The sequence below is a fragment of the Vulpes vulpes genome, chromosome 8 (genome assembly GCF_048418805.1).
Source record: "Vulpes vulpes isolate BD-2025 chromosome 8, VulVul3, whole genome shotgun sequence".
NCBI lineage: Eukaryota > Metazoa > Chordata > Mammalia > Carnivora > Canidae > Vulpes > Vulpes vulpes.
This window is the reverse complement of record NC_132787.1, coordinates 13,869,157-13,894,735: the sequence shown is the minus strand read 5'-3', so window position 1 is coordinate 13,894,735 and position 25,579 is coordinate 13,869,157. Positions and strand designations below refer to the sequence as shown.

Here is a 25,579-nt window from a genome sequence, read left to right as displayed (position 1 = left end):
GATAGAATAGAATTAGACGCCTGCAACTTGCTAACCCCTACTTCCACAATGCCACTAATTCATGTTACATAGGACATTTTCTGTTATTATCTACAAGTAGAGGGACCTTGTTCCATTGTGCGAAACACTCCCTGAAACAATATTCCTGGTTTGTTCCTGTAGCCAACCAGTTCTTCAAATCACAAATCAGGAGCAATCCAGTTATAGAATATTTTTAGACGAAAAGCATAGGATGTGCAGAACTGAAGTTTACAACACATGGGCTCGTATAATACTCTTTTTGAAGCTATTGATTTGTTTTGAATTTAAATGCAAACTAGAGAATCATTTTGTGTTAGGGAGAATAATTAAAATTGCTCAAGGCCAACTCCCAGAAACACTGCATCAGACATCTCTGAAATATCTCAGAACTAGAAAAGTATTTTGAGCCACTTGTGTTTTTTTCTTATATGCTGATTGCAAAGTCTGCCATTGTTTCTGACTAATAACGACCATAGAATAATAACTGCATACACAGTTTCAGTCACACAAAACCACTAGTGACACCTTTTCAAGAGAACTAATCTTAAACATATACTTGAGATTGAGCATAAATATCATTACCACCATCTGCAAAGCCAGTTGCAGTGATAATAGGTACAGCCACCATAATTAGTCCACTGCTGCTCCAAACATACTTCATCAAGAATTGCTCTATCATGATGTACCACAAACGTTTGGATAAAATGAGGTTCATCTGATCTGCTAAAGCTTTGTAACTTTTCTGGAGTTGCTTCATTTCTACCTATGGAGGGAAAAAGAGAAGAATTGACCCAGCATGAGATACAAAATTAAATATTTTATGTTTGAGGACATGCAATTTTGTTGTATATCTTCATACAACAGACTCAAATTACGTTTGAGTACATGTTATTTTGTTTTACTTAGTATAGTATTATCTATGAGTCTAACAACCAATAAATATGGATCAATGTAAGAATTAGCCATTAATATCCAGTTTTGGTCACACCTATTATTATTTTTAAAATTATATTAAAAAACCATGATATTCAGTCAATATAATGTTAGGTATAAGATACATATTAGTGATTTATAGTTATGATTTCAAAATTACATGTGTAAGATGTTAAAATTAAATAATATCCTATAAGACATGAATAAACAATGTTAGAACCTTATCTTTTTTGATCACACCAAAAATATCTAAAAATACAGACATGACACATATATGTGTAATTAGACTGCACTTCTGAACTAACTCAATTTACTGGATTTTGTCTTAAATTCAAGAAGCTTACAGCATGCTATAATTTACATCACTGAGTTCAATGATTCAAGAGGAATGACCAATCAGCATGGTTAATATAACACATGAGACCAATTTTCAAGTGGGAGTAGAAATCCTAAATTTGCTTTAAATTTTCTTCTTCAGATTGCTAGTACTTTAAAATTTTTTTGATAATTGATGATGCTTCAAAAATTAAATAATTCTACTTGGTAATTAAAATACCATTTTCAGCTTTAGAATTCCTTAATATTTCATTTGCTAATTCACTTGTATTAAGATTTCAGATGCATCACCTTAAAAATTTCCATCATAGTTAATATTCTAAAGTTACTTTAATGCACTGCAAGCTTATATAATTAGGCTATTTTAGGGGCCTACTTAATGTTGAAAATCTTTAATATTTAAAAATAACACTGGAATTCCTTTTCTCATCCTCATTTCTTCTCTAATCTTAGCTTTTCCCTAAAAGCTAGGCAAAATTTCATTTCACTGCTTCTCTTTGTGTCAAAATATGGTAAACATTAACAAGGAGTAATGCAAATGCTATCTGTGAGACACATTCTCCTATAATTCTTCAGACTGAGGTCACTCCATTGACCAGACATGCAAAATTGTCAAACTTGTCTTTCATTTAAAGCAGGGGTTTTTCCCTTTCTTGAAAAACAAAGGAATAACAACAAGAATATCATCCTAAATTTTCCATCTCAATATAAATGTGTTTACTTAGTTTCCAAATACTTTCTTCTTATGCTCTAGCACCAGTTAGAATTTAAGTCTTAAGAAAATGCTTAAGAGATAATTCTGAGCATATTTGGATAACTGAAGCTAAGTAGACTTTTTTAGATTGCTGAAAATCTTATTTCCATGAAACTTCAGAAAAGTTTGCACTCCACGGTTCTTTAAGAGCTTGTAATTAAAAAGGTAAGGAAGCGTATATTTCAATACAGGTTTAGATGTCACAGAAATCTAAAACGCTAAAGAAGTGGGTCCATCAACAGTACAACAGATGGTATCTAGCACTGCAGTGGCAGCTGGAAGAGTCTCACATTTCACTCATCACTTTAATTTCTATCTTACCTTATGTCCTCTGTAAAAAGCAATTTCTTCAACATTGGCTATAATTCTGGAGTGCACATACCGCAAATAGCCTTTTCTGTGAGCTTCTTCAGCCACCAATTTACCAAATTTGGGAGAGCAGGCTTTCAAAACTTTAGCAGTGGCATATACCACAAGTCCTGCTAATAGGGTGGGCCCAATTGGGCTTGCTCCTCTGGATGTAGCAGTCTGGATAAGGGTATAGGAGGTCAGGATTACATCTAAAATAGGCTTGGTCAGATTGGAATATAAGTGAGCCACAGATTGGGAGAACATCATAATATCCTCAGTAAGAGACTGGTCAGGGTTTGCCAGCCTCCCATCCATATTGATCACCTTATAATAAGTCTGATTTGTAAAGTAGGTTTCATAGGCATGGTCTACCAGGCGAGTTCTGAAGGCCAAAGCCAATTTGCACTCCAGGTACCTTATTGCACTGTTAACAAAGGTGGCAGGAATGGCAATCATAAGCCACTTGATTAACTTGATGATGAAAGTCCGAGGCTTCTTTTCCACGATGCTCTTCACGATTTTTCCATCTAGACCAGCCACATAGATAGACAGAAAGGTTCTTGAGATTAGAGCCACTGAGTGGAGGCAAAGCCAGCCTGTTTCAGTGGTCACAAGTTTTGGAAAGAGAATTTTCCGAAGTTCTAGTAGCTGTTTGAAAAATTCTGCATTCACGCCAGGACAAGGTTTTTTACAAGTGGTCTCGGTGCAATGCAGTATTTCTCTGTTCTCTGCAGCCGGATAAACTGTTTCTTTTTTCTTCCTGTGGCCAGATTGCTTTAAACGCTTGCCAATGATGGGGTAGAGTGTTTTCAGAGCATATGCCGCAGCCACCAGGCAGGCAGCCCTTTTAGCAGCACTCGATCTGGTCCATTTCACCCGATCAGCTGCTGCATTTAGCATATTTGTCATTTTCCCAGTTACCCAAACAGGCTTCAGAAATAATTGGTTTTAAAAGATCATGCTCCACGGGAATCCCCAGCAAATGTTTCAGAAAGTCCTACAGCGTTCCATAGTCTGCAGCATTTCTCTTCTTCTGTTTTTTGTTTTTGTTTTTGTTTTAATTTTGTTGGCTGTGACAGATGCAGCAGAGCTCACACTCCACGGTATCTACGGGGATGAATCCCTCAGAAGCTCAAGCTGCACCAAGGAAGCCTCAGGCTCCTCCCTCTCGGGCTCCTCATTGGCTGGGAGAGCGGTGGGACCTTGGAATCCTCGCTGCCTCCCTTTGAACCTTGAAAATGAGGAGGGAGCAAAACGAATTACATCTCTAAGCAGGAGTTCAAAGAGTTAAATGTCTATTTTTGGAGAGGTCGAATCAGGGCAGCTGCTGGCGACAAAACCTGCCCTAGCTACTGAGCATGCTCAGCGTCACTTGGAAGCCCACAGAAGTTTCAGAATATACATCTCTTCTGTAAGGTTTTAGTAGGTACCACAAGGGGAAGAACAAAAAGAAAGGGAGATTTTCAAGAGCTATAGAAGGAGATGAGAGCGAAGGAACTAGGGAGGAGGGACAAGAGGGTTAACATAAAGAGAATCTGAGAAGGGTTTGCAGTGAATCTAAAATGGAGAGAGAGAAGAAAGTGACAAGTTTGGAGGGCGCTGTAAAGAACAAAGTATCAAATACTTAGATTTGTTTTTTGGTGCCGCCCCCACCCCCATTTTACTTTTTTCTCCCTGTGATTTCACATGAAGTCCTAGAACCTATCAAATTGTGGTTGAGGGTTTTTGTTTTTGGTAAATAAATAGATATCTTATGTATTATAAAAAAATAATTATTTGGTAAACTTTCATCTTTGTGTTTACTTGTCCTTATAATAAAAATCTTCCAGCCCCGTAACTGCTACTTTTAGCAATGGAGCATATTTATTTACAATGTGACTATCAAATAAAGGAGTGCAATGTTTCACTTCTTCATCCCCTTGTGTCCTTTAGATAGTTGTTAGTTGGAGATGTGTGACTCTATATAATCAAAAGTTAACCATTTGGGAACCCAACCCAAGTTAAATGGTGGAAATAGCTTCTCTAGGACCTTACTTATTTGTCAAGAGTTTTGTTTGTTTGTTTTTGTCTTTTTCAAGCTTTGTTTTGTTTCTTTTGTTTAGGCTTGGAGATAATCTCCTGGTTACTTACCATTTCTATTTTGGTTATTTAATAAAAACCAAGTGTGTTAAAGAAAAATTCCGTACATTATAACCAGAGTACTTAAACTGCTAAATATTCAAGCAAAATTCTGCATATTAAAAAAATGTAAAGAGCCTTTTTTTAAGGTAAGGATATTCTTGAATATGCAAATAGATTTTTGCTCTGCCACCTCCCCCCCCCCCCCCCCCCCCCCCCCTATACAACATACCTACAGATTTCTAGTCATCTGGAAGCCTGGGAAAAATATGCATGAAACAAAACAGAGGTTGGCAAATTACAACTCAACCAGTGAGCCAAATTTGGCCCTTGAGCGAGAATAGTTTTTACATTTTAAAGTGGTTGAAAATACATCAAATGAGTGGCGCCTCAGTGGCTAAGTTGGTTAAGTGACCTTCTGCTCAGGTCATGATCCCAGGGACCTGGCATGGGCTCCTTCATTGGGCTCCTTGCTTAGCCAGGAGCCTGCTTCTCCCTCTTCCTCAGCCCCTCCGCTGCTTACACTCTCTCTCTGAAATAAATTAAAATCAAAAAAAGAAAGAACAGCAAAAGAAGAATATTTTGTGACATGAAACTTTTCTGAAATTTTTATTTTGGCATCCAGAAATACAGTTTTATTGGAACATAGCCATATCCATTTATTCACTTAATTGTTTATAGTTTTCAAGCCACAATGACAGGGTGGAGTAGATGAAACAGAAGCTAAATATTGACTTTCTGACCCCCTTTGGGAGAAGTTTGCCAACCCCTGTGATAGAATATAAAACCTGTCTCAGTGTTGAGATAATGATCTTCATTATTCATTTGACTATGAGTAAAGAACTATTCTGACTTTTATAAGTAACAGTATTCATAGACTTTGAAAACTCTTTTCCTGCGTATCTATATTAATTCCAAGAATCATCACAGATCTCATTTCATTTGTTTGCATTCAATTTAGCAAATTTACTAATGCATGAGTGGCCAATTCGTGCAAGTCTCTTTGATAGTTGGCTATATTAGCTAGCACAGTCATTTCATTAAGACTTTCTAAGTCTGAATGTAGAGATCATAGTGTTATGGTGGTTATTTTCAACATCTTTTATTCCTAATATTATACTTTTCATGTGTCCAAATAAGGCTGTCGGACATTTATAAAATTTAATTCTTTATGTCACATCTCCTAACTGTGACAGGGTAAGTGGAGGGCCATGGTAAACTTGTGTTAGTGACAGGAGGATGTTCAGCCAAGCAGAACATGCTACACAGAGGGATGTGTTAGGTCAGAAAGCAGAGGGCAGTCGAGGCAGTGGCTTACATCATTGCCATAGGACAGCCATTTCATAAAAGGAGCAGTGTAATGGGAATCTAGATGCATAGATCTTTAAATATCCAAACAGGTCCACACCTAATTGTAGGTAGGTCAGTTTACCACCTGATACTGAGGCTGGGGTATAGGAGCAAGCTTTTAATGTGTGGAGTCAAAGACTTGTTAGGATGTAGATATGAAGAAAATAAGATAGAAACTTGGTTGCTAGAATTGTGCACAAGGGAAGTTGAAAGCCAGTAACTAGAACTAGGGAAAAGGTCAAAGTGAGATGTGACTTGATGTTGAGGTTCTTAAGTACAGACCTAATTAAAATCATTTAAATTCTACTTTCACCCTTCATTCTGCCCTGCTCCAAAGGTCAGATTCAGTCCTAGCATTTGAGGCTATGTTCCAGCCTGCAGGAAAGTCAGAGGAAGAATTCAAGAGGATATGAAACCAGATAGGTAATTCCAGTTGGAAATATATGCCATTTAAGTAAGAAATTAAGAATGTCAAAGTACTTTCATTTTTTATATTGGTGATATTCAATTAAAACAAAGATAATATTAATTTGGCTTGAATTCCAAACTAGGTGAGAAAAAGGAGGTTAAAAAAAATCATGTGTTACTACATTAAATATAATTTGGCCCAATTTCTACTCAAGCTTCTCAAGTTTACATGTGTTTATATGGAAAAGTATTAAAATTGGCTTAAAAGGGGAGAAAAATCTTAGAAAAAGATCTTGAAAATGAATAAAAATTAAAAATAATAGTTACCAAATTACTGTATTCTCCAGTGTGATTTTTTTAAAAGTAGGTTCCATGCCCAGTGTGAGGCTTAAACTCCCAACCCTGAGATTAAGACCTGAGCTGAGATTAAGAGTCGAACGCTTAACCAACTGAGCCAACTAGGTACCCCTCAGGTGTGATATTCTTAATGTTAGTGTCAAAGTGGACACTACCGACATCCATGGAAGAGCCAGATTAAATAGATTTTGTATATATTCAAGAATACATATAAAACATACAAAATGATATGCTTTATAAACTGTAAAGCATCAGAAATGATTTTTTTTATAATTGAGAGATCTACATATGCAAGCATATAAATATATGCAAAATGTAGATAATATGTATGTTGTATGTTTAGACAGTAAGTCACCAGAAAGCAAATATTTTTTACTAATAACAATAAATTAAGGTTTAAGAATTTTATATGGATTTCCTTTCATCAAATGCTAAGTAGTATTTCATCTGTGCTGTATTCCTTTCTTAAACTGTTTTCTGACCCAAGAGATTACCTAATTGCCCTACGGTCACTAAAATGGCACTGTGTTTGACTAATTATCTATCGATCACGTTAGTCTTGTTCATGTGAGGCATAAACAAACCTAAAGATGAGATAGTAGGTCGACATTTCAGCTGTGAAAAATAACCACCTAATAATTAGTTCATAAGGAAATGTCTTTTGCTGTGAAAGAAAACCCAGCAACTATCTTGTCTAAAGAAGATGTGTATCATAGATTAATTTTCCCCTAGCCTAATTTACCACTTCTACTGCCTCTCTGTGACTGGAAGGAAAGCAGTGAGAGTTCTTGATTTCTCAGTAAATTGACCAACCTTTCCTTTATGCCCTCTCACAATATATCAAAAGAGTTAACCTTTTAGGCAAATTATTTCCCCCTTGTAGTCAATTTGTACCTGTTTCAAAAATGTTTAAAGAAGGAAAGGCTAATAACTTTGGGTCACTGCTTCTCCCTTTTCTGCCTTAATTGTCTGAAAAATGACCAGCCACTCCATGTGGAAGACTACTTTGTACTGAAATGCTGTATTCACCTGGTTTTTAAAAAAACTATTTTATTTATTTATCATGAGAGACAGAGACACAGGCAGAGGGCTCCTGCAGGGAGCCCAGGGCAGAACTCCATCCCAGGACCCTGGGATCACAACCTGAGCCAAAGGCAGATACTCAACCCCTGAGCCACCCCAGGCATCCCCCCCTATTTACCTGGTCTAATTCAAATCAATATTAGGTATACTTTGGTGAATTTTTATTATAAAAATTAGTACTTATATGATTAAACCAGGTATCTATCCTGGGACATAATCCTGTTTTATGTACTTATACCCAATGACTTAAGAGAAAATATATTTGAAATTTTGAGACATTCCCTAGGTTAAAATCTGGAAAACGATCCTGACAACTGAGGGGAGAGGTATACTTAGTGCATTTATTTGGGACAAAAGATTTTTAGTTTCCAACCAAAATATCATAGAACCGTTTGCAGGATAAATGTTTTACGAGGACATACAAACATAACACACACACACAAAAAAAAAACCCCAGCAAAACCCAGTTTTTGTTTTGAGATGTTTTCGGTAAAAATCTGAATCTTTAAGGCCTTCACTAGCTTAAATTTTGATCGCTCTCAGAAACTCACAAAATATACAGAATACTAAATCACGAAGGTGCAACGTTCCTAACAAACAACGGTTTACTGAATATTAAAACCGTATGCGAAAGATATTTAAGGGATCTGGACAGGGAGTGTTTACGTGCGAATGCAAGCTTCACCCTCAGGATTAGGATCTTACAAGTTCGTCTTTGCCTTCTCTTTCTCTCCCAAGCCTGGTCTTGGATGTGAAAAAGGCTGAGACCAGTACAGAACTAAATAAAATTATGGTGGAGGTGGCTTGAAACACTAACCCTGTGGCCACAGCCCGAAACTTCATTTACTGAGGCTTCCTTTGCCTGAGCCGTCAAAACTGCTGACTCCTCTTCCCTTCTGCGGCCTGGCTGCTTTCCCACGGCGTCCCCGGCGGCCCCAACACGCCACTGTCTCCGCAGACACCGCAGAGGCTGTCGGGAGGCTCCCACGGGCTCGCCCCACCGCGGAGGCTGTCGGGAAGCTCCCTAGAAGCCCGCCCGGGCGCGGAGGCTGTCGGGAGGCTCCCAGGGGCCCGCCCCGCCGCGGAGGCTGTCGGGAGGCTCCCTAGGGGCCCGCCTGGGCGCGGAGGCTGTCGGGAGGCTTCTCAGGGGCCTGCTCTGGTGCAGAAGCTGTTGGGAGGCTCCCCAAGGGCCCGCCCAGGCGCGGAGGCTGTCGGGAGGCTCCCGAGGGGCCCGCCCGGGCGCGGAGGCTGTCGGGATGCTCCCGAGGGGCCCGCCCAGGCGCGGGGGCTGTCGGGAGGCTCCCCAGGGGCCCGCCCGGGCGCGGAGGCTGTCGGGAGGCGTTTGGGAGGCAGGGGGCCAGGAAGGAGTTGGCTGAGGGCGAAGAAGCTGTGGCGCCCAGCCGAGACGTCTGAGCTGCCGCCTTTGGGGGCCTCAGAAGTTTGAGAGATGAATTGGGTCGGGGGATCCCGGTGAGTCTGGCTGCCTGGAGCTTGAGACTGCAGGCCTTGAGTCCCCGAACGTTCACTCCAGTAATGGCGCCTCCCTCCGAGGCCCTGGAGGGACGGGCCTCGCCTCAGCTGGAGAGAAGTTGAAGGAGTGGGTCTCTTCGCTGGTAGCCACGCTGGGAGGTCGTAGCCACCGCCTCTCTGTCCTAAAGCAAAAGCAAGTTGGCTTCGTCCCGCTGCCTTTCCAAAGGCTTCCCGTGTGGAGCCCACAGCCGGCGTCGGCTCTGCTCATCCTCCCTGGCGTCCCACGGCTTCCTTCTCTAGTGAGGCCTCTCGGCACCTGAGCCCTCTTTTTCCTTCTTTCCGCCCCTGCCCCTCTCTCAGGAGAATTTTTTTTCTAGGGCAGTATAAAGTTTTTGCGTGAGTTTGGAAAGTATTATGGAAGAGACCATTCGTTGCTCTCCCTAAATCCATTGGTGGGAGAGGGGGGGCGTGGCAGTATCCATCATAAATTTAATTTTTAAGATTATTTATTCATGAGAGAGAGAGAGAGGCAAAGACATAGGCTCCATGCAGGGAGCCCGATGTGGGACTCGGTTCCGAGATCAGGTCCTGAGCCAAAGGCTCAACCGCTGAGCCGCCCAGGTGCCCCTAGTTTTTTTGTTTGTTTTGTTTTTTTAAATATTTTATTTATTCATGATGGACCTAGAGAGAGGCAGAGACACAGGCAGAGGGAGACGGAGAAGCAGGCTCCATGCAGGGAGCCCGACGCGGGACTCAATCCCGGGACTCCAGGATCGCACCCTGGGCCAAAGGCAGGCGCTAAACCACTGCGCCACCCAGAGATTTTCACCCCCCCCCCCTTTGTTTTTTTAAAGGGAGGTAAAGTGAATGGGCTTTAAAGATTGATTTAAGAGAGAGTGAGAGCGCACGCGCACGTGATCCCACAAGCGGGACGGGGCATAGAGAATCTTGAAGCCGATTCCCTGCTGAGCAAGGACCCTGACGTGGGGCTCCGTCCCAGGACCCTGATCATGACCTGAGCTGAACTCAAGAGTGGGTGGGATTAACCAACTGAGCCACCTAGGTGCTCCTAAAGTGGAGTTGTGTGTGTTTGTTTGTTTTTTTAGGATTTTATTTATCATGAGAGACACACAGAGGCAGGCTCCATGCAAGGAGCCCAATGCGGGACTCGATCCCAGGATCACACTCTGGGCCAAAGGCAGAAGCTTGACCGCTAAGCCACCCAGGCGTCCCTAAAGCGAAGTTTTAAATTGTAATAACTTACAAGAGAATTTACAATTAATTTTATATTTAGCATTAATCCCATGAAGTGTGATGGGTTGACAATGTAGTTTTATTTAACATTTTAAAAAAGATCTTATTTATTTATTCATGAAAGACATAGAGGCAGGCTCCCCGTGAGTAGCCGGATGTGGGACTTGATCCCGTACCCTAGGATCACTCCCTCAGCCAAAGGCAGACGCTCAACCACTGAGCCACCCAAGCGTTCCTAGTTAACATTTTCGTTACTGTTGGCCCATAGTCCGTTAGGATGGAAATAATAGGGGCCTATAATTTCATTTGATGAAATTCCTTAATGAATTGTTTTAATTGAAACACTAATCTCTTAAATACAATTTTTGTCACAAGTAGACCCACACAAGCAGTGGTGATACTGTTAGAATGTAATACACTTACGTTCTAAGAAATTTTGTAAGGAGAAAGACGGCCTTTATGTTCACCAAGTATTATAACTATGCCCAGTAATTTTAGCAGAAGCATTTATCCTATTAAAAAATATGTTAGCATTGTATTTTAGAAATTTTTCTGAATTATTTCTGGCTGGTGTTATAGGATCATACTTCTACTCTGGAAAAAAATGAAAAATTCACAGGCTTCACGAGATTTAGTTGATTATCTGATTATAATTGATCTTTTTGAGCTTGACATTCTTAACATGTGAAAATTAAATGAGATAAATCATTTTACAAATACATACTATTAAAATGTAGTGCCATTATTCTGTCATATATATAAAACTTCTGACTATTCAAGGAGTAATATTTTAGTTGCTATTGGGAGGATGCAAAAGCAGTATACTACAGGAAATGTAGTCTAGAGATGTGTTTCTCAAAAATGAAGTAGTGCTGCGCCTAGAAGTGTTAGGTACCACTGGGGATTAAGAAACAATGGAAGAAACATGACACCTCTCCCTGGAGCATGTTTGCTTCTTTTATTTTTAGGATTTTGTTTATTTATTTGAGACAACATGTGAGAGAGTGCACATGTGGGAAGACCTGATGCAGGGCTCCATCCTGAGTGGAAGGCAGACTCTTAACCACTTGAACCACCCAGGAGCCTTTGGAGCATCAGTTTTCTTCAGGGCTTAGAGGAAAAAATATTTTTATGCATTTGTTTATTTTTATTTTTAAAAAGATTTTATTTATTCATGACACAGAGAGAGAGAGACAGGCAGAGACATAGGCAGAAGGAGAGGCAGGCTCCGTGCAGGGAGCCCCAACATGGGACTCGATCCTGGGACTCCAGGATTACGCCCTGAGCCAAAGGCAGATGCTCAACCACTGAGCCACCCACTATCTTTTTAATATAGTCACTATATTTTTAAATTTAAACAAACATGGATACATTATGGAGTAAAGTGCAAATCTCGAGATATTTTAAGGCATCACTATTTTTAAATTTAAACAAACATGGATACATTATGGAGTAAAGTGCAAATCTCGAGATATTTTAAGATCAAATTTGCAATTTTAAATATATTTTTCTTGTGGGGAATGGACTCCACAGGTCAAACCACAGATTAATAATGAAACAATGAGTATCTCCATTTTCTTTTATACGATAGACAAAGGTGAACAAGATTACTTGATCATGGTATTATATCCCTAAAGGGCGTCAGAATCCAAGATAGTGCTTATTAATGACTACTAGCTGCTATTAGAGCTATTATGGAATAGAAATTTTAATCCATACCCCAGTCCATCTTGGAGTATTTGTTTATTATCCTCTGTTATTAGGGCTGTTTTTTGGGTAAAAATGTTGAGAACTGTTAAGAACTTAAATATAGACAAATAATTGGAGAACATTTACAAAGCTCCATCAGAGCTGCTCCCTCAGAGCATTCAACATTAATTAAACAAATTGGTTTTCACATGGCTCCCTGTTTAGGGCATTGTTAATCTATGTGGGTGGGGGAGGGAAATTCAGAAAAAGAAAAAGTTGTAATTTTGATCCACAAAAATAGTCTGTGGTAGAATGGTAAGAATAAAATTAGGTAAATAACTATAATATTGAATTGTTAAATAGCACTTGATATTTAAACAAGTGCTGTTCTAAGTGCTTTTTACGTATTTGCTCTTTTACTCTTAAGAATCTCATGAGGTATATACAAATGTTATCCTCATTTTACTGATAGAGAAATTGAGGCACTGTTAAGGTTAAATGACTTGCCCAAGGTCACCCAGCTAATTAGTAGCAGAGTTAGGATTTGAGAACAATGTGCTTAACCACTATGCTATGCTGCGTAGAAACAGAAGTATTGTAAAGGTCACCCACACATAAAGGGGATGTGGATGCCTAGAGAACCAAGAAGCAGGAAATTACATAAAGCCTTGAATGATAGCAATATTGTACAGAACGAGCACTACAGAGAAGCAGTGAAGCACAGTTTCTTAAAAGTTGAAAAAGAGGGGGGATCCCTGGCTCAGCTGTTTAGCGCCTGCCTTTGGCCCAGGGTGCGATCCTGGAGTCCCCAGATCAAGTCCCACATCGGGCTCCCAGCATGGAACCTGCTTCTCCCTCCTCCTGTGTCTCTGCTTCTCTCTCTCTATGTCTATCATGAATAAATAAATCAATCAATCAATCAAAAAAAAAAGTTGAAAAAGAGGTGAGATAAGTGACCAAATTAGAGACCTAACTTAGCAAGGCTTAGGAGAGAGGGTTGAGAGGGGGGAGGTATTAAAGAAATTGATAGGAATATTTGCCAGACAGCAAGTGGGGCTGCATTATACAGGAAACCAGTAAGGGGCTTTAGACTTTTTTTTTTTTTAAAGGGAATTAAAGAAGCAGGCTAAAGCAGTTTACGTTTTGATCACAGCAGTCTGATTGATTGTATACACAACATGGAAGCAGAGTATTCTTATATATTGTAGGAACCTGATATATGTTAAATTTAATTGCAGAATCATTCGGTAGAATATTTTTTAATTTTTAAAAAAGATTTTTAAAATTTATTTTAGAGAGTGGGAGGGAGGGTGAGTGTGGGGGAAGGGCAGAGGGAGAGGGAGAAAATCTGAAGTGGACTGCCCGCTGAGCAGGGAGCCTGATGCAGGGCTCCATCTTGCCACTTCCAGATCATGACCTAAAACCAAAAGTTAGGCACTTAACCAACTGAGCCACCCAGGAGCCCCAATAAGAAAACCTTTATAATTGCAAAGGTCTTTACAGTTTTTCTTGGCGTAAAACAAACTTGGTATTTGATCTTTTGCTACTCTTCAGTCTGGGGACTCTACCAGTCATAATAAAGTGTCTTTTTTGTGTGTTTGTGAAATCAAAAAGGGAAAAGATTGGTGGCTAGAGGGAAGAAGTAAGCTCCCCTTATTTTTCAAAATTACTTGGTTTGGCTTTAATGTTACAGTTTGCGGATTTTTGCAAGATATCATAACATTTCATTTCAAACAGTTTCATTTTGGTTAGAGATTTGGCCTAAGCTGAGAGTAATTTACATGTCTGTGATAGCAATCGCAGTCAACTCTGTCTGAAACTTGTTAATCATCGGTAATGTTAGGTTTTTCAACTTTTAATGGTCTGTTCTTTATTTTTTTTCAAGATTATATTTTCTTATTTTTATTTTAAAATGCCCTTCCCCTTTTAAGTCCTTTCTTGACAGTTAAAATATTGGTCATCTGTCAGTCTTGCCAATTAAATTTTTTTTTCCTTTTACTTGTTTGGGAATTGTTGCTCTAGAACTCTGATTCTTTCTTTATACTTTTTACAAGTCACTTAGACCCTATATTTTCCTAGTCAGATTGAGGTATAAATTTGAGGCAGGACAGGTATGACCACTGATTTTTTAAAAATTGGAAACGATTCTATTTTATTTTCCCGTTTACTGATCAGTGACTTGCTTCACCAAATTCATAGCCATCTCAGACTTGAAGGTGTTAGGAAGATAGGAGAGGAAGGAGAATATAAAGATATGTCCAGTCTTTGGGCCACAATTTGTGTTTTATTTAGTTTTATTTTTTATTAAAGATTTATTTATTTATTTATTTATTCATGATAGAGAGAGGCAGAGGGAAAAGCAGGCTCAATGCAGGGAGCCCGATGCAGGACTTGATCCCGGGACTCCAGGATCCTGCCCTGGGCCAAAGGCAGGCGCCAAACCGCTGAGCCACCCATGGATCCCCAATTTGCGTTTTAGAATGGGTTTGACTATAGATGGACTATAATGCACTATACATGAAGTATAAGAAAAAATTTTTTTTAAATTAGGACAGGTTTATTTTGCAAGTTAGATTGAATAATGCAACCAGTGTTGTTAAAAGAACACAGATAAAAATCTTGTTTAAATTTAGTTAAGGGAGAGGTTTGCATTTGTAAATGTAGGCCTAGAATGTTTGTGCAAAATATTTGTTGAGTGCTGTGTACCAAGCACTGCCAGGTAGGCATGCAAAGTAACAATTTAGTTTTTTTCTGAGAAATGTATATTTTATTGGGGGTGGTTGTTATAACATGCCATTAAGTTTGAAAATGTTTAACGTAAGGGGCCAAAATATATGCTTTAAAAAATAGATACTCTGAACAATAGTAGAAAATAGGATAATTTTAGCTGAAGCTTTAGCAATCAGAAATAAGATTAAAGGAAAGTTTAGATGGAGGAAAAAATAATGCAAATAAACATTACATAAATGGTTGGAAATAAGATTATATACTTAAATATTTAAAAATATGTATATGTGTCCACTGATAGGTTAAAAACCAGACTGAGAAGCTGAAATTTGATCTGTTATTGAGTCATACAAATTTGGAAGTAACACAATCAAAATGGCATTTTATGACTCTTTGTGGTATTAGTATTATGTAGTTTGGAAATAGTAGGGGAAAAACTTTAAGATAATGATTCCAGTTAGGATTCTGCTCAGAGAAAAAAGTTAATACTATTTTTCCATTTTCCGGTATCAGTGTATGTTCTCCAAATCAAATCAACACAAAGTCCTAACTCATTTTGTTGGTTTCATGGGCTATGTGAATTTGGATTAAACCTCTCCATACAAAGGCAGAACCTTTTGTATGGAAAAATAATGCAAAATCATGACTACAAAATTAGATACTGGCCTTGGAAGGAACATTTTCATGTTAAGGGCCCTGAAGCTTAACCTCAATTAGCTTTACAAGTTCTCTTTATGAAAATTAGTCTCTCTGCATCTTTTTCTTTATCTCTTAAATGGGGATAAGACTTAAATGTACTGTGAACATCATCCCTGTTTGCCTGACACAGTCATGATTTATGCTTGTGGTCCTAGTGGCATGCCCAGTTTAGCATTTGTCTTGGGAGCTTTTGTTTCAGTTACTGTTTCCGTTAAAATGAGCCCAGCTAGATTCAATGAATGGCCTATTTTTTTTTAAACCTCTGCTGCCATGGTCTGTATTAGTGTATGGGCTGAGTGTGCAGTGAAGAGAATTCTCACCTTAACATGTGGTTAAATCTAAAGGCATCCAGTGATGATTTGGGAAGGATACTTTCCAGATCAAAAATAGATAACCACGCTTTTTAAGGACAGACTAGAGGGCACAAGTTGATAGAGTGTGCTAGGGCATGAGCAGCTAGGGACAATTCACTTGCTAGTTGAGGTTGCAGAAGTATTAAATGCTGCTGTCTCTGCGGGCTAGTTGTACCAGCTAGTTGAGCTATTGCATGCTAAAGTCAGATTTGTATAGCTACACCTGGGGGTGGGGTCCATATGAAGCATGGGAAATTTTAGATTAAGTGTAAGTGAAATACTTGTAAGGAATAGAGGCTAAGCTGTCCTGTCAGCCTACAAAGAGCAGTTAGAAATGTTGTTGCTGCAGTGGTTTTTGTCAACTATTTTTTAATATTGGTTGGTAATGCTTTTGTAATCTTTTTGGTAGCAGGGAACTCAAGGAAAATTCATGTTTAATAATAAATTAAGTATTGATGTTTTGTTTTTAAGTTGATGACCCCTGTAAGTTATGCACAAAATTTTTACCAACATTTAGCATTTCATTGTTATATCAATGAGCACATGACAAACTGAAGACAGAAATTACTGGAGAAACATCAGAATTTATTATTTTAAGAAGATTATAGCAGCAAACAACAATTTGACACATAAAACTGCAGAACATTGAAGATAAAATATCTGCAATGATAATGTGAATGGGTTATAGCATCATGTATAAAACAGAGTTCTTACGAAATTATATATCCTATATGACCAATCTTCTTCGATTGATTGTGGTTTATATGTATTTTATAGTTGTATCCATGGAAGCTTGATATTTTACCAAACAGAAGCTGCAGTTGTCAATATCTCGAAGAGTTTTATATATATGCCCAGTTAATAGAACTGAGTTATCATTTCTGAGACAACACTAATGTTGAAAAATACTTTGGCATGTCATTATAAGCTTTCTTTCTTTGCTGCCTTTCATTAATTGAATTTTGTAAACATTTGAGTCTTTGAAATATTACTTTGTAAATCAATTCAAGTGTCCTACAGTGTTTTGAATATTTTTGTAAATAAATCCTCTAAATTTTGATGACATTTTGTTAACAGACAACTTTATTCAAAATAAATAAATCTTTATTTCATAGGTAGAGTGGAAAAACTTCAATATTTGAAGTTTTAGTGAATTAAAATTATTGAAAATTAAGTTGGTAGTTTTTTTTTTGAAAATAAAATTTTGAAGACTTAATTGTGAATAACCTGAAATATGCATTCATGTCGGGGTTTCATTCACTTTCTAAAATCACTTCCACTGTGTGACTCAGGAGATGGCTGCTCATGTTTATCATAGTCTGTAACTGTGAAATAATGTTTTCTTTGTCAAAATACTATAAAAGTTCAATCTGTAAGAACTTATTTAAATTAGGATCTGTATTTTGAGTATTAGATTTCTGCCTTATTGATTTGACAGTTTTTACCTCAATACCTTAAGTGTCGTAATTCATACATCTCTAAGAACTTTTTTCAAAAAAAATAATAAAGACTTTTTTCTTGTTTTATAAGAGAAAGATTTATGTAAAAGCCATAATGTTCTACATATATCATTACTATTCCTGACACATCAGGTAGACCTGTTTTAGTTTTGTGGAAAGCCAATGTAAGTCCTTTTTTCTAGGCTAGTTACTGTCCTGAATCTTAATAAGTTTGCTAGCTAACAATGTTGGATTATAATGTTTTAGATTAAATTAATTTCAATGTAATACAAGCCATAAAATATTGTTTTTCATTTGTTATTACTCTATTTTATTTACATTTTCCACTTTTAATCACACTTAAGATATGATTATAAGATCTTAATCTGGAAACAGTTTCTTTTGCATGGCACCATGCCACAAAAAAATAAGCAGCAAACTAAAAAGCAAAGGAAAAGAAACAAAACAATTCAAGACAGTTATGACGTAAGATACTCGTAGTATTTAATTCACATGGTAGTTTCAATATCTCCTGCTTATTCTATATAAAAATGCAAGTGTTGTCCTTTACCTTTGTCAACCTTTTTCCTTTTTTTTTTAAAGTATTTCTTTAGCTTTTTCTTCTGAATCTTTCCTTACCAGAAAGCATAGCAAGGGGCAGAATGTTCTGATATATTACTGTAATCAACATACTTTTATTTCTTTGTGTGTTTCTGTATTTCTTCTCATCCCTTATCCTTTTTTCTCCTTCTCTCCCTATCATTTCTTAAGTTCTTCCCTTCCCTTAGCCTTTTTACACCTGTTTTACTTTATTCTTTCTTACAGAGAATAATGTAACAAATATCTATATTCCTGCTTCCTAGTAGAATTGAAAATTCGTAGCGTGTTATATAAACCAGTTATGACCCACTACTGATTTTCTTTTGGTATGTAGTATAATGGCAACTAATATTGTTCATACTTCTATTGAAAGAGAAGGTTGCAATATATTTTTTCTAAAAATCCATTTTCCTGAATAACAATAATTGCTGTTAAAAGATTAGCCTCCAGGCAAGTGGGTGGCTCAGTTGGTTGAGTGTCTGCTTTCGGCTCGGTTCATGATCCCAGGGTCCTGGGATCAAGCCCCACATGGGGCTCCCTGCTCAGCAGGAGCCTGATTCTCCCTCTCCCCAGCCCCCTGCTGGTACCTCTTGCTGTCTCTGTCTCTCTCTCTCTCTCTCTCAGATATATAACATTTTTTAAAAACTTAAATAAAAATAAAAATAATAATAAAAAAGATTATGCTCATTCCTACCTCCCCACCTCTAATTATCTAGTAATTTAAAGGCAAAATTTAGAGAAACTCTTGAAGTTATTTTTTATAAAGTACATATAAATTTCATGAAGAAATTTGCATATGAGTAGGGCCTTGAAGGTGTTGAAAGTTTTGAGTATGGGAGTGTGATGGTAGAAATGTCCATATATAGAGAAGAAGAGCATATACTTTAATTTGGTTGGGTGTTGGAATACATGTAGAAGAATAGAAATAAGGTTGAAATCTGAGTTGAGGACAGACTATGGAAGTCATGTCCGTAAATGATAGTCTGAGCTGTGTTAGTTGCAATTCCAGTGTAGTGAAATGTATTGGAGAACATTTGAATAAAATCCAGGAAACTCTAAAATATAATTATGGTAGTTAGCTACATACCTAATATTGCAGTTAGAGTGGCAAATGACTTCTAGGGATTCAGATTTTTTAATGGCAAACTGTCTTAATTATGTGCACATTTTTCTTTGTCAAGTATAAAACTCTAGTTTCTCTTTTATTTAGGGGTTATGTTCTCCCTTTGCTATCTTATTTTTTCATAGTTTTATTGAGGCAAAATTCACAAATTCAATTAAAAGATATTTAGAGTGTACAACCTAATGATTTGATATATGTATATACATTGTGAAGGGATTCCCATCATCAATTTAATTATCACATCCATTACCATGCATATTATTATTTCTTTTTGGGAGACCATTTAAGAGAGACCATCCACTCTTAATAAATTTCAATTATACGTTACAGTGTTACCAACTCTAGTTACCATGTTATTTATTCCATCTTCTGCCTCATTCATCTGAAAAACTTTGTAACCTTTAAAAAATCTTTCCATTTCCCCCAACCTCCATCAACCATTTTCTTATTCTGTTTCTATGAATTTGACCCCCCCCCCTTTTTTTTAAGATGTTATTTTTCATGAGAGACACAGAGAGGGAGGTAGAGACACAGGCAGAGGGAGAAGCAGGCTCTATGCAAGGAGCCTGACATAGGACTCGATCCCAGGTCTCAAGGATCACGCCCTGGGTCAAAGGTGGTGCTAAACCACTGAGCCACCTGGGCTGCCCTGAATTTGACCTTTTAAAAGATTCCCATGTAAGAGATACCATGTGGTACTTTTCTCTGTCCAGCTTATTTATTATTATGCCCTCTAGGTTCATCTTTGTTATCACAAATGTGGTTTTGATTTTCTTTCTAAAGACTGAATGATATTCCATTGTTTGTGTGTACACACATGTGCACATAATACACCATATTTTCTTGATCTGTTCCTCTCTTGACAGACACTTAGGTTGGTTTCATATCTTGGCTATTGTGAGTAATGCTGCTGTGAACATTGGAGTAGAACTGTCTTCTTGAGATATTGAATTCTCTCTGGATATATACTCAGAAGTGGTATTGCTGGATCATATGGTAGTTCTCTTTCTAATTTTTTGAGGGAATTCCATACTACTTTCCTAGTGGTTGTACCAATTTACATTCCTACCAACAATGCAGAACGGTTCCCTTTTCTCTACTTCTTCCCCAGCATTTCTTTATTTTTCTCTTTGATAAAAGTCTTAACAGATACAAAGTGATAAATCATTGTGAGGTGTAAAGTGATAGCTCAGTGTGGTTTTAATTTTCATTTCCCTGATGATTAGTCATGTTGAACACATTTTCATGCACTTGTTAGCCATTTGTATGTCTTTGGGAAAGTGTCTATTTTTAGGTTATTTGCCTGTTTTAAAATTTTTATTTTATTTATTTTTTATTTTAAGTATGCTCCATGTCCAATGCAGGCCTCAAATTCCTGACCTCGAGTTCAAGAGTTGTGTGTTTTACTGACTGAGCCAGCTAGGCACCCCTGATTTTAAAATTTTCATTCCAGTATAGTTAACATAGTGTTATATTAGTTTCAGGTTACGATATAGTAATTAAACAATTACACATGACTCAGTACTCAATGAAAGTGTAATTTTAATCCCTTTCACCTATTTCTTGCTCCCTACCTTCTTTCCCTCTGGTAAACCATTAGTTTGTTTTCTATCGTTAAGAGTCTGTTTTTGTCTTTGTCTCTTTTTTGTTTTCTTTGTGTATTAAATTACACATGAGTATGAGTGAAATCATAAGGTATTTGTCTTTCTTTGACTTAGCATTATACCTTCTAGTTCATCCACATCATTGCAGATGGCAAGATTTCATTCTTTTAGATGGCTGAGTAATATTCCATATATATATATATGGAGTGTATTAGTGTATATATATTATATATGTATTAGTGTGTTTGTGTGTGTGTTACTTAAAGATTTTTATTTAAATTCAATTAACATAGGAGTTATTGGTTTTAGATGTAGAGGTCAGTGGTTCATCAATCTTATGTAATACCCAGTGCTCATTACATCACAATGCCCTCCTTAATGTCCATCACCATTCCCTTACCCTCCACCCCTCCAGGAGCCCTTAGTTTATTTCCTATGATGAAGTCTCTTATGGTTTGTCTCCCTCTCTGATTTCATCTTGTTTTTATTTATTTATTTATTTATTTATTTATTTATTTATTTATTTATTTTTTATTTTTTATTTTACCATTTCATTTATTGGTGTTCAATTTGCCAACTTACAGAATAACACCCAGTGCTCATCCCGTCAAGTGCCCCCCTCAGTGTGATTTCATCTTGTTTTATTTTTTCTTCTCTTCCCCTATGATCCTTTGTTTTGTTTTGTTTCTTAAATTCCATGTATGAGTGAGGTCATATGATAATTCTTTCTCTGATTGACTTATTTCGCTTAGCATAATATCTAGTGCCATCCACATCATTGCAGATGGTAAGATTTCATTTTTTTGATGGCCAAATAGTATTCATTGTTTATATATAACACATCTTCTTTATCCCTTCATATGTTGATGGACATCTGGGCTCTTTCCATACTTTGGCTATTGTAAATATTGCTGCTATAAGTGTGATTGCTGGATTATAGAGTAGTTCAAATTTTAACTTTTTGAGAAAACTCCGTACTGTATTCCACAGTGGCTGTACCAGTTTATATTCCTACCAACAGTGTAAGAGGGTTCCTTTTTCTCCACATGCTTGCCAACACTTCTTGTTTCTTGTGTTTTGGATTTTAGCTATTCTGACAGGTGTAAGGTGATACTGTAATTTTGATTTGCATTTCCCTGATTATCAGTGAATGTTGAGCATCTTTTCATGTATCTGTTGGTCATCTATAGGTCATCTTTGGAGAAATGTTATCTCCTGCCCATTTTTTAATTGGCTTATTTGTTTTTTGGGTGTTGAGTTGCATGAGTTCTTTATTTATTTTGGATACTAACTTTATCAGATATGTTATTTGCAGATAGCATATCCCATTCAGTGGGTTTATCTTTTAGTTTTGGCAATTGTTTCCTTTGTTGTGCAGAAGCTTTTTATTTTGATACAGTCCCAGTAGTTTATTTTGCTTTAATTTCCCTTGCCTCAGGGGACATGTCTAGAAGAATATTGCTGTGGCTTATGTCAGAGAAAGTACTGCTGGAGTTCTCTTCTGGAATTTTAGAGTTTCATGTCATCTTTACTCAATTCTGAATTTATTTTTGTGTATGTTATAGGAAAATGGTCCAACCTAATTTTTTTTGCATCTAGGTGTCCAGTTTAACTAACATCATTTGTTGAAGAGACTGACTTTTTCCTATTGTATATTCTTGCTCCTTTGTCATAGGTTAATTTGCCATATCAGAGTGGGTTTGTTTCTAGACTTCCTGTTGTGGCCTATTTATCTGTGTGTCTCTTTTTGTGCTAGTACCTTACTCTTTTGATTACTACAGCTTTGTAGTATAACTTGAAATCTGGAACTGTGATACCTCACTTTTGTTCTTTTTCAAGATTGCTTTGGCTATTCAGGGGTTTTGTGGTTCTATACAAATTTCAGGATTATTTGTTCTAGTTCTGTCAAAAATGCTGTTGATATTTTGATAGGGATTGCATTAAATCTGTAGATTGCTTTGGATAGTAGGGACATTTTAACAATGTTTATTCTTCTAATCCAAAAGGTGGAATATCTTTCCATTTGTGCCATCTTTAATTTCTTTCATCAGAGTTTTAGTTTTCAGAGTACAGGTCTTTCACTTCTTTGGTTAGGTTTATTCCTAGGTATCTTATTTTTGGTGCAGTTGTAAATGGTTTTTTTTTTTTAACTTTCTGCTGCTTCATTATTAGTATATAGAAATACAACAGACACCTGTATATTGATTTTGTATCCTGTAATTGTAATGAATTAATTTGTTCTAGCAGTTTTTTTGGTGAAGTCTTTAGGGTTTTCTCTAGATAGTATCATATCATCAGCAAATATTGAAAAGCTTACTTTTTCCTTGTCAGTTTGGATGCCTTTTATTCCCTTTCCTTGTCTGAAAGCTGTGGCTAGGACTTTCAGTATGATATTAAATAAAAGTGGTTAGAGTGGACAACCTTTTCTTGTTCCTGACCTTAGGGGAAAAGCTCTATTTTTCACCATTGGGGATGATGTTAGTTGAGGAGTTTTCATATATGGCCTTTATTATGTCAAAGTATTGTTCCCTCTAAACCTACTATGTTGGAGAATTTTATCCTGAATGGATATTGTATGCAGTCAAATGATTTTTCCTGTATCTGTTGAAATGCTTATTTGTTTTTATCCTTTCACTTGTTGATGTGATTTATCATGTTGATTGATTTTCAAATCAGGAGTAAATCTCGATTGTAGTGAAATTTTTTTTAATGTATTGTTGGATTCAGTTTGCTGATATAGTGTTGAGGATTTTTATTTTTTATTTTGTATTGAGGATTTTTGAAGCTATGTTCATCAGAGATATTGGCCTGTAGTTCTCTTTTTTTGGTAGTGTCTTTACCTGGTTTTGGTATAAGGTAATGCTGGCCTCATAGAATGCATTTAGAAACTTTCCTTCCTTTTCTGTTATTTGGAATAGTTTGAGAAGTATTAACTTTTCTTTAAATATTTGGTAGAATTGACCTGTGAAGCCATCTGATCCTGGACTTTTGTTTGTTGGGAGTTTTTTGAGACTGATTCAGTTTCATTGCTGATAATTGGTCTGTTTAATTTTGTTTGTTCCTGATTCAGTTTTGGGAGGTTATAGGTTTCAATGAATTTATTCATTTCCTTAGGTTGTCCAATTTATTGGCATTTAACTTTTCAAAATATCCTCTTAACTCTTTTGTATTTTCTTTTTTTTTCTTTAAGATTTTTCTGTTTTTATTTTTATTTTATTTTTTTAATTTTTTATTTATTTATGATAGTCACAGAGAGAGAGAGAGAGAGAGAGAGACAGAGACACAAGCGGGGGGAGAAGCAGGCTCCATGCACCGGGAGCCTGACGTGGGATTCGATCCCGGGTCTCCAGGATCGCGCCCTGGGCCAAAGGCAGGCGCCAAACCGCTGCGCCACCCAGGGATCCCCGATTTTTCTGTTTTTAGAGAGAGAGCTTGAGCTGGGAGAACAGGGAGATAGGAAGAGAGAGAAAATCTAAAGTGGACTCTATGCTGAGTGTGGAGCCCCACTAGGGGCTTGATCCCATTACCACAAGATCATGACCTGAGCTGAAACCAAGGGTCAGAGGCCCAATTGACTGTGCTACCCGGGTGCCACAATTTCATTTCTTTTCTTTTTCTTTTTCTTTTTCTTTTTTTCTTTCTTTCTTTCTTTCTTTCTTTCTTTCTTTCTTTCTTTCTTTCTTTCTTTCTCTTTCTTTCTTTCTTTCTTTCTTTCTTTCTTTCTTTCTTTCTATCTTTCTTTTCTTGTAAAAATTTGAGAGAGAAGAGTGCAAACATGCATAAGGGGGGAGGGGCACAGGAAAAGGGAGGGAGAATCTCAATCAGACTCCATGGTGAGCATGTAGCCTGACATGGGACTTGATCTCACAACCCTGAGGTCATGATCTGAGCCAAAACCAAGAGTTGGATGGTTAAACAACTGTGCCACCCAGGCGCCCCAAATTCTTTGTATTTCTATGATGTTGGTTTTTACTTCTCTTTGATTTCTGATTTTGAGACTTCTCTTCCTTTTTAAAAACTTTTTGAGGAGACTGACTAAAGGTTTATCAATTTTTTGATCTTTTCAAAAAAGTAGCTTCTGGTTTCTTTGGCCTGTTCTACTGATTTTTTTTTAGTTTCTGTTTCTTTGATTTCTGCTCTAATCTTTATTATTTCCTTCCTTCTACTGGTTTTGGGTTTTGTTTGTTCTTTTCCTAGCTCCTTTAGGAGTAAAGTTAGGTTATTTGAGATTTTTCTTCTTGAGGTAGGCCTATAGTGTTATAAGTTTTTCTCATAGGACGGCTTTTCTTTATCCCAAAAATATTAGAGTGTTGTATTGTTATTTTCATTTGTTTCCATGTATTTTTTAATTTCTTGTTTGAGTTCTTGATTTATCTATTCATGGTTTAGTAGCATGCTGTGTAACCTCCATGTATTTGTATTCTTTCCAGATTTTTTTCTTGTGATTAATTTCTAGTTTCATAGTGTTGTGGTCAGAAAAGATGCATGGAATGACTATGATTTTTTTTTTTTATTTGTTGAGACTTGTTTTGTGGCCTAATATGTGATCTCTTCTGGAGAATATTCTATGTGCACTTGAAAAGATATGCATTCGGCTGTTTTGGAGACTAATGTAATGTTCTGAATATATCTGTTAGATCCATCTGATCCAATGTGTCATTCAAAGCCACTGTTTCCTTGTTGATTTTCTGCTTGGATTATCTATCCATTGGTGTAAGTGGATTGTTAAAGTCCCCTACCATTATTGTATTATGATCAGTTACTTCCTTTGTGTTTGTTATTTTTAAATTTGTATTTATTTATTCAGGAGAGACAGAGAAAGAGCAAGGCAGGGGCAGAGGCAGGGTTCCCACGATGTAGAGAGCATGATGGCAGACTCGATCCCAGGACCCTGGGATCATGACATGAGC

The 25,579-nt window shown here is 37.1% G+C and overlaps 1 protein-coding gene across 2 annotated transcripts in view; it reads right to left on the bottom strand.

Annotated features, from left to right (window-relative positions):
• Positions 1 to 8,738, bottom strand: part of ABCD2 (ATP binding cassette subfamily D member 2) — a 68,885-nt gene extending 60,147 nt beyond the window's left edge. Inside the window, exons 1-3 of one of the 2 annotated variants that reach the window (XM_072765594.1) lie at positions 8,529 to 8,738; positions 2,366 to 3,626; positions 604 to 784 (exon numbers count right to left, since the gene is read on the bottom strand). In XM_072765594.1, the coding sequence (XP_072621695.1) occupies positions 604 to 784; positions 2,366 to 3,304 (1,120 nt within the window). In that variant the 5' untranslated portion in view covers positions 3,305 to 3,626; positions 8,529 to 8,738. Of the gene's footprint in view, positions 1 to 603; positions 785 to 2,365; positions 3,747 to 8,528 lie in introns of those variants that run through there. The other variant, XM_026000118.2, reaches the window with a different exon arrangement.
• Positions 8,739 to 25,579: the final 16,841 nt, after the last annotated feature.